The sequence below is a fragment of the Euprymna scolopes genome, chromosome 41 (assembly GCF_053919585.1).
Source record: "Euprymna scolopes isolate OS-2025 chromosome 41, ASM5391958v1, whole genome shotgun sequence".
NCBI lineage: Eukaryota > Metazoa > Mollusca > Cephalopoda > Sepiida > Sepiolidae > Euprymna > Euprymna scolopes.
This window is the reverse complement of record NC_136522.1, coordinates 26,938,639-26,955,610: the sequence shown is the minus strand read 5'-3', so window position 1 is coordinate 26,955,610 and position 16,972 is coordinate 26,938,639. Positions and strand designations below refer to the sequence as shown.

The 16,972-nt window shown below is 38.4% G+C and overlaps 1 protein-coding gene across 1 annotated transcript in view; it reads left to right on the top strand.

Moving 5' to 3' along the window:
• The window catches only part of LOC145266449 (uncharacterized), a 303,389-nt gene that overhangs the window by 162,992 nt on the left and 123,425 nt on the right, over positions 1-16,972 (top strand). Inside the window, exons 14-15 of the mRNA XM_080122125.1 lie at positions 5,157-5,333; positions 16,520-16,675. Of these exons, the coding sequence (XP_079978251.1) occupies positions 5,157-5,333; positions 16,520-16,675 (333 nt within the window). The remainder of the gene's footprint in view (positions 1-5,156; positions 5,334-16,519; positions 16,676-16,972) is intronic.

Here is a 16,972-nt window from a genome sequence, read left to right as displayed (position 1 = left end):
AATCCGCGTTTTGATTTAGGCACAGATATAGAGTGGTAGAAATTTTTCACAGTGGATTCAGCTAGACGGGTGTTTTTCGTGAAAGATTGGCGAGGGGGGACCAGAGATTGGAGTTCAGACGACCACCTGCCATGGAAATAACGATAAAACAAGGATAGGCTCGCAACGTCTCTTCTGTGGGAGAGAGGTTGCAGGGAAGAGAAAAGGGCATCCCCCACTAAGCCACGAAGTCTATTTTGTACTCTCTCAAGACAGGATAGGCTGTTTTTAGCAGCTCCTGTCCAGATATGGCAACCGTATTCCATCCTTGGACGTACTTGGCTTTTATATTGATAGAGAATTGCATCAGTAGTGAGATATCTTCTGGAGCGGTAGAAGGATCCCACCATCTTTCCAGCGACCTTGGCAACAGACTTGATGTACGTGTTCCATTTCAGATCAGGAGTAAAGGTCAAACCCAGAAGCTTGTCAAAACACGAGGCCTCGCCCAGACGAGAGCCATCCATCACAATTGATGCCAGCTGGGGATCAGAGCGTTGATGATGTAAGGATAGAAGTTTGGTTTTGGATGCATTAAAGGTAACCAGCCACATCTTCCCCCACTGAACCATGCGCTCGAGATCAGAGGAGAGAGAATCAGAGAGAACTTTGTCATTTACAGCCTTTGATGTGTTGCCGTAGATGGTCGTGTCATCAGCATAGATGTCAACGAATGATTTAAGTATGTGTATAGGGAGGTCATTGATGTAGATAAGGAAGAGAGTTGGGCCCAGGATTGACACCTGAGGGACTCCAGCATTTATATTGCAGGCCTCCGATTTTTGTCCATCTACCACTACTCTTAGGAGCCTATCGGAGAGAAATGATTTAATGATTGAGAAAACATTTCAAGTTATACCGTAGCTGGAAATCTTGTGAAGTAGACCCTTATGCCATACCTTGTCGAAGGCCTTTGATATGTCAAGAGCAATTGCCCTAGAAAGGAAGCCTTTGTTTTAATGGGGTTTATTATTATTATTATTATTATTATTATTATTATTATTATTATTATTATTATTATTGGCTCACAAGGAGCTTTCACACAGGTGATCAAATATCTCATCTTTTGACATCCTTATGAATCTTCCATTTTTTCTTTTCTCATCTTATCTTTTATCTCTCTGTTTTCTGCTTTGTGGATTTTTACAGTGTCCTTCGCTGCCATGATTATCCTTTTCGTGTTCTGCGTTATGTATTTTTCAAATTCTTTTTTTTTTGTCATGCACACAGTCTTTTGTACAAACTAGTCCTCTCCCACCTTCTTTTCTTTTCATGTAAAGTCGATAAACATCGCCCTTTGGATGTAGTGCATTGTGCACGGTCATGAGTTTCCGGGTCTTCTGATCGAGGTGTCTCAGTTCTTCTTTAGTCCAGCCTATGAACGGTCCTGAGTATCTTAATAGAGATACTACCCATTTATTTATACTTTTTATTAAGCTTCTGCTATATAATTTAGTTTCTAGGAGTTTTCTTGTTCTCCTGTGGTATTCCTTTCCAACTCTCTATTTCATTTCTGTGGTTTTGATAATGTCTGCTTCCAGAACACCCAAGTATTTATAGGCGTCTTGTTCCCCTAGGGGCCTCCTTTCTATTTGGTTGAGTAGTTCTATGCCTTCCGCCGTATCTTAGAGAATTTGTATCCAGTTTGGCACTTTCTCAATATATTGTTCAGAGGTATCATGGCTATTATAAACAGCAATGGTGATAGTGAATCTCCTCGGTAGATGCCTCTTTGTATGTTAATTTCTGTTATGTGTTGCCCATCAATTGTCAATTCCAGTCTCCATGTTCTTATTGCATTTTCTATTACGTTGATGATCCTGCTTGATATTTTATGTATTTTTAAATATTCTATTATCCATGTTTGTGGGATCCTGTCATACGCCTTTTTGTAGTCATGCCATTCATTCATGCCATGACTAAATTCTTTCTCCTTTTTACTTCCTTTAGATCTATGTATAGCAGATCATGTTCCTCTTTTTCCTTTCTGGCATCCTTTCTGTTCCTTCGGGAGAAGTCCACAATTATTTAGGGAGTGGTAGATTTGTTCCCTCAGTTGTGCTGTTAATATTTTCCACATAGTGGGTAAGCACGTGATAGACCTATAGTTGCTTTCTCTGTGTCCTTCTGCATCAGTGTGGTTCTGCCTTTTGTCATCCAATCTGGCAGGTTTATTTCCTGTATACATCTTCCCATGTTTTGGGCTTATCTTTCGTGTAGTGTTGTGAATATTTTGAACCAGTATGCATGTATTCTGCCGTGTTCTGGTGCTCTCCAGTTTGCCATTTGTCCTATGGTTTTCTTTAGGGTTTCCTTGCTGATGTCATTCACTATTCCTTTTTCGATTTGTTGTAACTCTTCTGTCATGTTATTCAGCCATTCGACATTTCTGTTACGTTCCTGACGTTCTCCCCGTATCTTACTTTTTTTTTACATAGGCATCACCACATTATCAAGGCCAAGAGGCCACTCAAGGATAAGGGTTAAAGAGTGTACATTAGAAATTGGACAATATAGTAATCATTAGTAATGAAAATTTGGTAAATTTGATAACTTATATGGAACGGCTCATCAAGAACTTATTTACGTTAGACTTGAAGACAACCATATTGTAGTCAGCCGGAAAGCAGGAAACCGGAAGACAATTCCACAGGCGTGCAGTTCTAAGAAAGAAGCTTTGTTCATGGAATCTACGTTTAGGTTTAGGCACAGATAAAGAGTGGGGGGAATTATTGATAGTGTTTACAGCTAGACGAGTGTTTCTTGTGAAAGTTTGGCGAGGGGGGTGCATAGATTGAAGCTCAGTCGAACACTTTCCATGAAAATAACGATACATCAAAGACGTGTGTGTATGAAAAGACATTTTATAACACAAATATATAATACAATTTCACTTTACCTTTTTGTAAGAATCATAAACACAAGACGAGCTTTACAAAACACATGATGGTTTATTTCGTCACGCGACCGGCCGTGATTCCATCATCAAGAATTCAAAATTTCACATTTTTGTGTTGAAGTGACGTCTCGCTCCTAGACGACTGACTCTCTCTAAATTTTTTCACTGACTGTTTTTCTCTATTCCTAGAACTTCCTATTTTCCGTGACGTCATACACATGTTAAAACATGTGCCTTCTTTCAAGTGTTCTGGACATACGTGTCCAAAACTTTTCCTATTTCTCAGTAACCTATTTTTCCAATATGTTAAAAACATTATCTTATAAGCTGCATTCTTTCAATTTAAAATTTCATAACAAACTTGATAGTTAACATTCTTTCCTTGAAATATTTATCTATATTCTAAACAAATGTTTGTTTTACATTTTTAAATTCTCACACGTAATCTATTTCTAAACCTAGATTACGGGGTTCGAATTTCGCCTATGCTATTTAATTTTCATTTTAACTAAACTCTCTATTTTTATACTTACATGAAAAGGGGACAGCCCTTATCATGTAACACACGGACAAAAAATATATGTGGATATTACACGGAAACTTTACAGTAATTTGAAAATATTTTGAAAAAGAAGTAGAGAAAGAAAATAAATAGAGAAAAAATATAATATGGAGAAGAAAAAGAAAAAACGATATAAAGGGTTATTATAAAGAAAACAATTCTTTCTTTTCTCTTCTAGCCCTTGTTTTTTTTATAATAACCCTTTATATCGTTTTTTTCTTTTTCTTCTCCATATTATATTTTTTCTCTATTTATTTTCTTTCTCTATTTCTTTTTTCTCCTCCTCATCATTCTCTCTCCATTATATTTTTTTAGTTTTCTTTAGATTACCCCTCTCTCTTTACATCTTATAATTAAAGTTCTGTGTTTTAAGGTTTTTAAACTTCAACCTTTAAAGAGTTCCTACCTAAAAAAAAAATTTAAAAAATCTATTATTGATTGAACATTTGAATAATCAAGTCGCTGCCTGATTATATCTGTTGTTTGATTGAAACAAGTGGCTGTTTGTAGCAGCGGGATGTAAACATGTTTATATAACAATAAACAAGTATTATCAGCTCTTTTTATTGAGCACTATCTAACAACCTCGTTGAATTCACTAGTCCATTATTTTGAATAAAAAAAACGAGTATATATATATATGTATATGTGAGTGTGTTTATTTGTGTGCATATATATATGCATATAGAGAGAGATATAGGTAGATAGATAGGTACACACATATCCACAAACGTTGAGCACTGAAAAGAAAAACAAATGGAACTGAAAACAGAACGCTTATATAACGATAAAATTTTAAAATTTAAATTACTGACATAACTAGTATAGAATGAAAATTAATATTAACAAATAATTTTTTAGATTGACTTTAAATTACCATTCCTTTTTAAGAAATAAAATAATTAAGTAAAATCAATTATGTAATCGTAAATGTAAACAGATGATACGAAACTTTCATAAATGGAAGAGAATACAGTTGTGACGTATAAATTATAACTAAATTTTGGAGGTGTAGTTCATTATTTAGAAAATAGATCAATTAAATTTAGAGAATGATATTAATCACTTAGATTAAAAAAAGCACACGGAGTGTTAGTGTAACATTAAGATAGATAATTGGCCGAAATATAATTTAAGAAGAAGTAATAGGAAAATAGGGCAATTTATAAATTCCATTTCAAACGGGAAATAATTAAACCAAAAAACTTGGAATAAAGATGTGTAGTTAGTTTTAACTGCTTGATTTCTTAAATGGGGGTTCAAAATGTGTTCTTTTATGTATATTAAATAGTGTATTTCACTGCGTAAAGAGAGGCAATTTTGGGGAATATTTCCCAATTACTTAATGTTTGAAATTGTCCGAATGGTCGCGAAACAGTTGTAAAGTATATGAAAATACACAACTTGTGCTCTAATTTTGAGCTTTATTGTCTTGATTTTGTGAAAATATTTAATATATATATATATATATATATATATATATATATATATATATATATATATATATATATATATATATATATATCACATTGAACTGCACGATTTAATTTAAATGCCAAGAAAATTACGTTCAATAGTTCGATGGGATTCTCAAGAGCGTGGTAACACTCGTAAAACTTTTTGATAACTCATTATCTCGAAATATTTTCTTTTCAGTTTATTGTAATTTTGCTGGATATGAAGTTGGTTCATCCGGAAACGATTGTATTCCATGTGTTAAAGGATATTACAAGAATGCCACAGCTGGAGTTAAGGAAAATTGTAGCAAATGTCCAGAGGATTTTACGACTTCAGTAAATGAAGGAGCTACCAGTTTATTAAAATGTGATTTAAGTAAGTAATTTTTACCAACAGACATTCATTGTTCACCTTTTTTTTCCAACCGACATTCAATGTTTACCTCCTTCTAAATATTTTTCATGGGATGTTTTTTTTATTCTTCAAAATACTATCTATTAAAAACTAAATTTTATCTATCATTAGGTTGATAACCTCTCGGATAAAATTATATCTAAAATATAGAAAAATGATTAATTGATTGAGGTAGAAATACCGCAGCATCTGCTGCGGTATTTTTGGTTTAACCATATCTTTATCGCCGTCGATAACGGCTGCGCATGCGTAGATATCTTTACACTTTCATTCAATTAAATATATTAATTTCCAGCGTCTTAACATGACTTATCTTTAGCTCAGTGGATAGGATGATCGACTAACGACGTGGTTTTTGATGTTTTATGTGTTTTTTACTGTTTTAAATATATGCATTTGTTATCATTACTTTTGTTTAGCCAAACACGAGTATTTTCCATCATTTTAGTTTAACCTGCCCCGAAAAAAAAATCTAAAAATTTATTACCCTCCCATCTATCATTTTTCGGCACTCAGTCGCTAATTTCATCACCCTCCCCCAAGACGGTTATTAGCCCGCCCCTAACTAAATTGTATAAGTAAAAAAAAAAAAAAAATGGCAGTATTTTAGCCAATGTGGTACCCACTTTGAATACAACTTTCTGAGTGTTATAAATCAGTTTAAAAGGTTACAAAAAAAAACACAACGCAGGAACAGAGTAGCAAAATATATTGACAAGAACATACAAAAGTGGAAGTTGTTCATCTAGCCGACGAACAACTTCGGTAGGTTCGCCGGATATCGATTCTACATTAATGCCTTGTCTTCCGGTATTTATTGTGTGAGGATCAGTTCATCGTTAGTAATGCAAGTAATTCTCTCACAACCTACCTCTCCCAAGCTGATTAATCCGAAAGGTGTATCAGTAATACTTCCTCTTGCGTAGATGATAAGTGAGTTCGTAATTTACTTTTCCTGCGAGAATGTCGTGAAGAGATTGAGGAGAGACTCAATATCAACTGTTTTGTGTACAGTTTCAATAGTGAAATTTATTCCTGAGATCGGAATTGCTTTCTTTAATACGCAATTACCGTTCTCCATATTGTTGACTAATAGAACAATTGCTTTCTTTGAGTTTGGGCAGTTGAGCAAGATGAGTTGGAAGTTTTTTTTTGAATACTTATAAAATGATTTAGCAAAAGACCGAATTACTTTCTGTCAATGATTTGAATTCTTTTTTGTTAATTCCTAAGGGATTTGATTTTTATAAATCAGCACAAAAATTCATAGTTTTCGGTTAATGCTTTTTCTTGTTTTAAATTTAACTGCAGGTAATTCATTTCTCTGAAACAAATGTGACTTTATTAGTAATCTTAAGACTTGGTCTTTTTTGAAATAACATTCTTAAGAGCAGGAATATCTTCCTCACATAACTTAAGAGTTTCCCCCAATTAAGTTCTTGAGTTGAAAGCCATGTTTAGTTTCAGAACAGTTTTCGATGGTTAGATGTTCTATACAAGTCCTGGAGGTGACTGGTTCTCAGTAGACAGAATAATTTCCGATGAGTAGGTGTTCTATACAAGTCCTAGATTTGACTGGTTTTCAGTAGACAGTTCTTGAGTTGGAATCCACACAGCAAAAGATTCTTCCCGTGTTGACACGAAGAAAACACATGCGAAGTTGTTACAGAAAAGAATTAATTTTTATGGTGCAACTCTGGTTTCTGATTGGTTGGTAGCAGAATGTTAATTAATTTGATTTGTCAGTTCCTAGCAGCATCGTTTATAAATAGATTCTTCCGACTGTGCGGGATCATACCCCCATTAGAGTTGGGAGATGGTCTCCTAGCGGCTTCATCTCCAGGGAGACAGGGCAGAGTACACGTCAAGGATCCGTTCTCGACAGGTGAGGGTCTGGGAACTGGCCCAGCACCTGTCGGACTGAGGTATACTGCTTGGGTATCACCTAGGAGGTCCACCCTCTCAAGCTTTGCCACCCGGCTTTCGGGTGGGGCAGGTTTATTGCTTGTTTCCTGAGGCATCCTCACCAAGAAATGCCGACGGGGATGCCCAGGTAATTTTTGCTGAGGCAAAAGTGCCCCTCCTTTAGGGGAGCTTGCCTATTCTCCCACTTTCTCCACCTTGTGTCAAATATTGGTGATGTGGGCACCAATCTAAATATCTACCCCCATTGTAGTTAAAAAATATTGCAACGTATTTTTAAAAAGTTTTATATGTGATTATTAGGAGTATTTTCTTTAGCCTTGCAGTTTTCTTGACTTCCTGTGACTTTATTACTTTTTGAAAATGAATACCATTCGGTTACTGATTTTTCACTTCCTGAAACTGATTTAAAGATAATTTGGATCAGCAGATTTAGACTTATTTGTAATTTTTATTCAAAAGTAATATCAAAAACAAAAAGGTCAAACACGCCCTTTTTGTTTTTGATATTGCTTTTGAATCTGCTTTTCTGGATGTAGAGGCCAGAAAGGAGTTATCGCCCTTTCTCTCAGACTTGGCATACGTGGAGTTATCCCCCTTATAAAAGAAGAGAGGAATCGCCATTATGTGCTTACACTCATCGACGGCGACACGCTGTCGGATTGGGAAACCAGCTTGCTTAACGCAAACTGTACATGGCGCTACGAACATATTGTCACTTTAAAACGTGAAATACTTATATCGCAGCATTGGACTAAAAATATCGTCACACTATGGAACAAGAAAACGTTCTCTTATTACGTCAACTAGTCGAGTTACAAAAAGAAAACATCGAATTACGGAAGGACATCTTACATGGACGAGCGAACACGTCGCAAACAAAAAGAATGCAGCGACCTTCTATAGGTCTGGACTCAACAGATAGCGAATGGGCACTCTTTTTAGACACCTGGTCACGGTACAAGGAGATGTGCAGACTCGAAAATCCAGCTGTAATTCGAAACGAACTGCGAGAAGCATGCACACCGGAAACGAACAGGTTACTGTTTGAGCTCGTTGGACCAGAACGACTCAACAATGCGGCAGAAGAGTTCCTTCTTTGCCAAATACGACTGGTGGCCGTTTGAGGCTTACACAAGGAAGACCACCGACAAACGTTTCACTCCATGAAGCAAAATGAGGGTGAGTCAGTGACCCATTTTTTATCGAGGTTACGTGGCCAGGCGAAATTTTGTGAATTTAGTATTCAGTGTCCGAACGAACCCACTTGCCGGCAGCAGGTTAATTACTCAGACGATAGGGTTGCCGGGCAAATGATGGCAGGGTTAAGAAATATCGAACACCAGAGAAGGGTACTGGCAGAGGCAGCTACACTTCCTACCTTGGATCTAAAGTTTTCACGGTTGGTTTGCCTGGAGGCAACAGACGAAGCAACTCCACACTTTTCCGATACCACACAACCTCTCACGATATCTGGGGTACAAAAGTCGAATCAAGTACAACAAATGCATGAGGCAAAGGCCCTGTCGAACCCACGGGACACCAAACCTTGCAACGGTTGCGGAAAAACATCACATCGAGGTGGATCGATGAACCGGAAAGATTGCCCAGCAGTGGGACTCAAGTGCCACTTTTGTGGAATAGTAGGGCACATTAAAAAGGTGTGCCGGAAAAATAATAGATCCAAAACGGAGGCTATAAAAAGCGGGGAGTCGTTCATGTTTTGCACCACGGATAAAACCCCTACTCACAGACACAATGAGAGACAACCGGCAAACATTCCTCACCTTGAGTGGAATGGGAAACAGTTCCAGGTGGGCGCCCCAGAACCGCCCCCCTCAGTTACAGCAGAGGTAACTGTAATGAACAAGTGCCATGCGACCTTTGGAAGGGTGCCAAAGAAGCCGATGAAAGTGAGCACCCACGCCATCCAAGCCTTCGCGGACACAGGAGCCCCAACCTTGCTCTGTTGGCCCCGAGATTCAAGGACTCCTCGGGTACCCAAATGGGTACTTGGTTCCAACTACCCATCGGATAAGGGGTATAACAAATAGCCAGTTACACATCAAGGGGGTCCTGTTTTTACATATTAAGGTGGGATCAAGAGAAACACGACAGGCAGTGTATGTGTCTGACAACACATCCGGGCTCTACTTATCACAGACGGCACTTAAGGAGCTGAAATTATTGCCATCCAATTTTCCTACATCATTATCGCAAAGCAGCTCAGCGGAAACAGAAGAGACGGCCCCTTGCGGGTGTCCGCGCAGAACACCGGCTCCGAAGAAACCAGCAGCAATCCCATTGGAGCCAACCGACATTAACAGAGAAAAATTGGAGCAATGGCTAAAGGAACATTTCAAGGCAAGCGCATTCAATACCTGTCCACACCAACCACTCCAAGTAATGAAGGGTAAACCCTTAGAAATAAAATTCCTCCCAGATGCGACACCGACGGCAATCCACACACCAATACCTGTCCCCCATCATTGGAAGGAAAAGGTGAAACAAGATATAGACCGTGACGTGGCACTGGGGATAATCGAACCCGTACCGGTAGGCACACCGACTACTTGGTGCTCGAGAATGGTGGTCACACCAAAAAAGGATGGATCCCCAAGGCGGACGGTGGACTTACAAAAGTTGAACGAGGCGACCATGAGGGAGACGCACCACACTTCGTCCCCATTCAATCAGGTCTCGGTAATACCTGCACATACCAGGAAGACTGTACTCGATGCGTGGAACGGTTACCACAGTTTACCGCTGTCTCCAGCTGCACGAAACGCCACCACGTTCATCACTGAATGGGGTCGATACAGGTACTGTCGAGCCCCTCAAGGATTCCATGGATCAGGAGATGGCTACACCCGTCGGTTTGACGATATCACCATGGACATGGCTCGAAAAAACTCGGTGTATAGATGACAGTCTCCTGTGGGACAACTCAATGGAATCCTCATTCTGGCACACAATTGAATATATAAACCACTGCGCCGATAGAGGGATTGTGTTTAACCCAGACAAGTTTCACTTTGCTGACATGGAAGTGGAGTTCGCAGGGTTTCAAGTAACAGCGAACGGGGTCAAACCCACAAGAAGAATGACTGAAGCCATCCTGAGCTTCCCCACCCCGACAAATATTACTGGGGTTAGGTCCTGGTTCGGACTCGTAAACCAAGTCTCCTATGCATTCTCACAAGCCGAAGTTATGGCCCCATTCCGAGAGTTGCTGAAAACAAAGGACAGGAAATTTTATTGGGATGAGACACTGGAACAGGTATTCCAAGAGTCGAAAAAAATAATAGTGGAAAGAATTGAAAAAGGCATCCAAACGTTCGAAATGAACAGAGCAACAGGACTCGCGACAGACTACAGCAAAACAGGGATATCGTATTTTCTGTTTCAAAAGCATTGCAGATGTGAGGGGGAATTAAACATGAGTTGTGGGGATGGTCATTGGAAACTCATCCTGGCGGGATCCCGTTTTACCAACGACGCGGAATCACGATATGCACCAGTGGAAGGTGAAGCCTTGGCTCTGATCTATGGGTTGGAATCATGCCGCATGTTCATACTCGGATGCCCAGACTTGGTGATTACAGTGGATCACTTACCGCTCGTAAAGATATTTTCGGACCGAGCCCTGGAGAACATAAAAAACCCACGCCTGTTAAACTTCAAGGAAAAGTAACTCATGTATAAATTCAAGATAAAACATCGACCGGGGAAACTCAACTTGGCCCCTGACTGTACATCTCGGTACCCGGCGGGCACCCCACCAAGAGACCAGGAGCAATCCATTGACACCGCAGTCAAAGCCGCCCTAACATCGATGTACGAGAATGATACTACGTTAAGAGCCATCACATGGGGAAGGATTGTGGCTGCGGCAGCCACGGACGAAGAATGCAGGACTTTGAAAGAGCTGATTCAAAATGGCTTCCCCCAGTCACGTAACAATATCCCAACCGTAGTTCGAGTCTTCTGGCCTATGCGTGAGGAATTATATTGCCTGGAAGGAGTGATCATCAAGGGGAACAAAATCCTAATACCTCGACAACTCCGCGCAGAGGTATTGGAATCTCTTCATTCCGCTCATCAGGGTGTGAACGGAATGCTGGCGAATGCGAGACAACGACTATTCTGGCCAGGGTTGGATGCTAACATCAGGCAAACAAGAGCCCAGTGCCGCACGTGCAATGAAATCGCACCGTCTCAGCCCAGGGAACCCTTGATGTTCCCAGCAGACCCGGAATTTCCATTCCAACAAGTGGTGGTTGACTTCGTCCAGATGCAGGGTAGACACTTTATGGTATACGCAGACAGGTATACGGGATGGGTTGAAGTGGCCCTAATGCCGTCGGGAAGAGCCAAGACGGTGTGCGATACCTTGAGGACTTGGTTCTGTACCTACGGCGTACCGGAAGAGATTTCGTCGGATGGTGGACCACCATTTGAATCCCAGGTATACGACTCCTTTTTGAGGAATTGGGGCATACGAAAACGTACCTCATCAGCGCATTATGCCCAAGGCAATGGCCGCGCAGAGTTAGCCGTCAAAACCGCGAGACGTATACTGGCGGACAATACGGACAGTTATGGACGCCTGTGCCATGATCGGGCAGCCCGAGCACTACTGACCCATAGGAACACGCCTGTCCAGGATCTGGACATGTCCCCGGCCATGATGCTGTATGGTCGGGTCATTAAAGACCACCTTCCTGTCCTGCGGGACAAATACCAGGTTTGAAAACAGTGGACAGAAATAGGCAAACTAAGGGAAGTAGCAATGGCCAAAAGACATATGAGGAACGAGCAGTATTACAACCAACATAGTCGCCCACTCCGGAAACTCCAGGTAGGAGATTACGTCCAGATCCAGAACCAGGACGGGAACCACCCACGTCGATGGACAAAGACAGGGAGAATCGTGGAGACCCAGGGGTACCGACAGTACCAAGTCCGGGTCGATGGAAGCAATCGAGTGACATTGCGCAACCGTCGGTTTCTCCGTAGAATACACCCAGTAGTGGATGGCCCTCGTAACATCAGACAAGAAATCCCGAACCCACCTATAAATGTGGAGACCCCACAGGAACAACCTCCGGAGGAGGCAATGGAGGTGGAACAACACGCCGACACGGAATCCCCAAGCGAGCATGAGGAAGAAATGGAAGTGGAAGATACCACGGGAGGAGATACCCAAAAATACAGTCCTCCTCCGTTAAGGGAACCGTCAAGTCGGAGGACGAGAGCCCCAAGGGGTTTGTCGCCGCAAATGCGGGGGAAGTCGCACGGGTATTTCTCCACATAAAGGATGACCACAACAACTTGCTTTTGTGGTCACGAGGGGGAGGGGCATGTAGAGGCCAGAAAGGAGTTATCGCCCTTTCTCTCAGACTTGGCATAAGTGGAGTTATCCCCCTTATAAAAGAAGAGAGGAATCGCCATTATGTGTTTACACTCATCGACGGCGACACGCTGTCGGATTGGGAAACCAGCTTGCTTAACGCAAACTGTACACTGGAGAACGTAGATATTGGAAGGAAGTGTTTGCTTCGTTGCGACCGGTTTTTTCTTCGTTTTACTCCCAGAAAGAAGAGGCACGGGAATCCTTGTTCATGGCAGGAAATCAAGCACATCCACTTTCCTTGGTGACTGGATTCGAAAAGGAAGACTTTCGCGCTGGATTACATGACGGCATTTAAGAAGCAAGGAGCTAACCTTGCTTTTTATTTAAAAAAATGACAGTTTTGTATGAACCCAAAATATACGAAATTGTTCAATAAATGTACAAAACACGGAAAATAAAACATATGAACCAGAATAATAATATAACAAATATATACACGGGAATACATAATTTTCGTACAAAAAAAAAAAAAAACTCCACACGAATTCGACAAGATACACCTGGAGAAGGTCGGAGGTTTCATCGACCGAAACATTGTGAAAATGACATTCAAAATGCTGTTCTAGAATTTGTAATTGCGCTATTTTCTGTTGTTGTTATTGTTTTTCATTCATGCGTTTCTGGTGTTGTTGCTATTGAATTTATAATTTCACTAGTTGTTTTCGTCCTTGTTGTTATTGTTTTTTAATTTGAACGGCGTTTTTCTTATGGTTCTCGTTGTTGTTTTTGTTGTTGGCTTTCATCTGTGCGTTTCTGGTGTTCAAATAATTGTTGTTGCTGTTGTTGCTGAATTTGTAGTTTTACTAACTGTTCCAAAGCAGCATTAACAGTGTCCATCTCTCATATGATTGGTAAAATTAAAGAATGTACAGATTAAAAAAAAAAAAACTATGTTCAGTTTAACAAAGTTTTAGTATCTTTAGAACAACTGAGGCAGGGGAAACAATAATTCATTTCCCACTAGTTTTGCACTCAAACAAAACAACTCTTGTACTTAACTGAACTTACAGTTTTAATTTTCTGTTTTAATTTATAATCCATTAGTAAAACACTATTTCCTTCAAAAGCAAATCTCTTTTGATTTTCACAGAAAAAAAATATTCGCAGAATTAAATTGCTCTGAAATATTTAACAGCTAATAAAAATAACACGAAAATCCGTACCTTTTTTTTTCATCGGCTAGACGAACAACCTCCCTAGGTCCATCCGATAGCGATTCCTCTTTACAGCTTAGTCTTCCAGTATTTATTGCGTATGGATCAGTTCATTCGCAGGTAACACAGGTAGTTCATTCGTAACACTTATTGACAAATATGCGAAATGGTAACGGCTTCAACTTCCCAAAGCAAGCTAATATTAAGTAATTTCTACTTTTTTGTTACTGTTTTAAATCTATACATTAGTTATCATCATTTTTATTTAGCCAAGCACGAGTACTTTCCATCATTTTGATTAATCTTCCCCCCACCCCCACCAAATATCTAAAATTTTATTAACCCCCACCCACACACATTATATATTCGTTTTGCATTATACTTTTGATCGACTACCAACTACTGCGTAGTGGCTCCATATGCCAAAAAAAAAAACAGTTATAAAGAAATGAGAATGCAAAATTTCCAATAAAATTTACTCGGAATATAATAGAGGCATCAAAATCCTAAGTATAGCAGGTGTGTGTGTGTGTGTGTGTGTGTGTGTGTGCAAACGCAACTTCATTTCTTTTATGTTTTGTGACTCGAATAACGTCGGGTATCCCTGCTAGTATTATATAAACAAAAATTGTAAATGGAAGCATAAAACCTTTTTTTTTAAATTGCCGTATTCGACATTAAATAACCTGAAAAGGATTGATATGCCGGAAAAGAAAACAACCAAACCAGTTTGCAATGTAAATGTTATATGCAATCGAATTCTAAATACTAGCACTCTATCTGACAAATCTATATTTCATTCTAAGTGATCATTTCTTTGTATGGTTTGTGGAAGCATTTCTTTCCACGATGAAAGTTTAATTCGATTTAATACCTTTCAGAAAATTCTTTTTCCTGCTTAGAATATTTTTCGGAAGAGGTCATCTTTGCTGTCAGCAATGTTATCTATTTATTATTAACACATATAATTTTTAAAAAATTATGATATGCAAAAAGAAGCGCGTTACACATGAACAATGATATAAACTCGTTACATATGAAAGTGATATACAAACTCGTTACACGTGAAAAGCGATATAAAACTTGTTACACATGAAAAATATTACAGAAACTTGTTCCTCATGAAAAATGATATACAAACTCGTTACACATGACATGTGATATACAAACTCGTTACGTATGAAAAATGATATACAAAAAGAAACTTATTACACAGTTACATATGAAAAATGATATACACACTCGTTACATATGAAAAATGATATACAAACTCGTTACATATGAAAAATGATATACAACTCGTTACATATAAAAAATGATATACAACTCGTTACATATGACAAATGATATACAACTCGTTACATATGGAAAATGATATACAAACTCGTTACATATGAAAAATGATATACAAACTCGTTACATATAAAAATGATATGCAAAAATAAACTCATTACACAGTTAAACAAATACACTTCGCTAATGTGAGCTTAATATTTTTGGAGAGAGAGAGAGAGACAACGATGAGAGGCAACAGAAAAAATTACATACATTTCAGTAGAAATGTTTTAAGAAACAACAATTACACAATTACAAAGTCCCCATATAAAGATTCTTTTTGGTTTTACTAATAAATAATCTTTGCTAATGAGGTTGAAGATCGGGGCCAATCCTTGATTGACACAAAAATGCCTTATTCCTAAACATTTAGTGGTAATGATTAAAGGTAAATGGTAATGATTAAAGGTAAATGGCGATGATTAAAGGTAAATGGGGGAAAAGAGAATGGTACTTTTCCCTAGATAGTAGTAGTACTCAATGAGAAAGAAGCCTTTGTGTCGCCCTCAACAATAATCAACCCGTTTATTTCTGTACTTTTTAAGCGATGCAATCAGAAACAAAGGCTTCGAAAGAGAAACTATTTTATTAGGCTTGATACAACTGCCGTAATAATTTAAAAATTGTTTTCATCTTAGTTTAAAGCAGCCCTTTTAATCCGTAAGATTCCAAACAAACGTTCCTTAGGCTTCTCTAAAAACAATTGTGATAAACTAATGTACTTTGCATTTTTATTTAATTCCACAGGTGTAATAGTACAACAAATCTGTATTATTGGGATTTTTCATACTTTTATTATCATCTTGAATGATATTTTCACAATGTTTAAGTCAATATAACCTCTGACCTTCTTCAGGTGTGTTTTGTCGAATTCGGGAATCTTTCTGTCGAACTCAGGAATTTGCACAAAATTGAAAACAGAACCATTTATTCAATCCACAGGTGTAGCATACTATTGTTATGTCAGCCATGATTGGGCGAAAGTTTTAGTAATTCACAATTGTATTCTAAGCATAGTCTGCACTGAGGATCGAATAGATCCTTGGTAAAATTCCGTTGTAATTGACACTCTTCTGGAAGTTGAAAGTTCAATCCTCAGTGCAGATTATACATAGATTGCATCTTGTTGTTGTTGTTATTAATCAAATATAGTGTTAACTATTGGAATAACAAAAATATTCAACCTATTTATAGGCCTTTTCGGACTTATTTAATTACTTTTTAGAATAGAAGTGATAATTTGGATTGCTATTCTCATCATGGTCGTTATTTAAACAATCTTTCGGCCGAGGTAATCTCCGACCTTCTTTTTCTAACAGGAATTTGCCCAGAAGGTACGTTTATCAAGGATAACGATTGTATGCCATGCGCAAATAATACCTACCAACCAGCAATGAGTCAATACAGCTGTGAAGAATGTCCGAACAATACATACACATATCGTGAAGGAACTATCAAAAAAAGTGATTGTCAATGTGAGTATTTTTACCTTCGATTTTTTTCTATCGTTTTTTTTTTCTACTGAAGAGAAAATCGTATTTTTATCTCTGCTAAGAAGGTTATGCTTTCGGTCAAGTCGAATTTGTTTGTTTGTTCACAACCTATCAAAACAAAATATTAACCATTAAATTTTCATAATCTATAAATTATTACAACGGATTTTGGAAATTTTCTCTAATTAGACACATAAAAAGAATTTCCATTCAGCAATTACATAGAAACAAACATTAAACCAGAGATCTGTCAAACTACTATCACACCTATATTATATG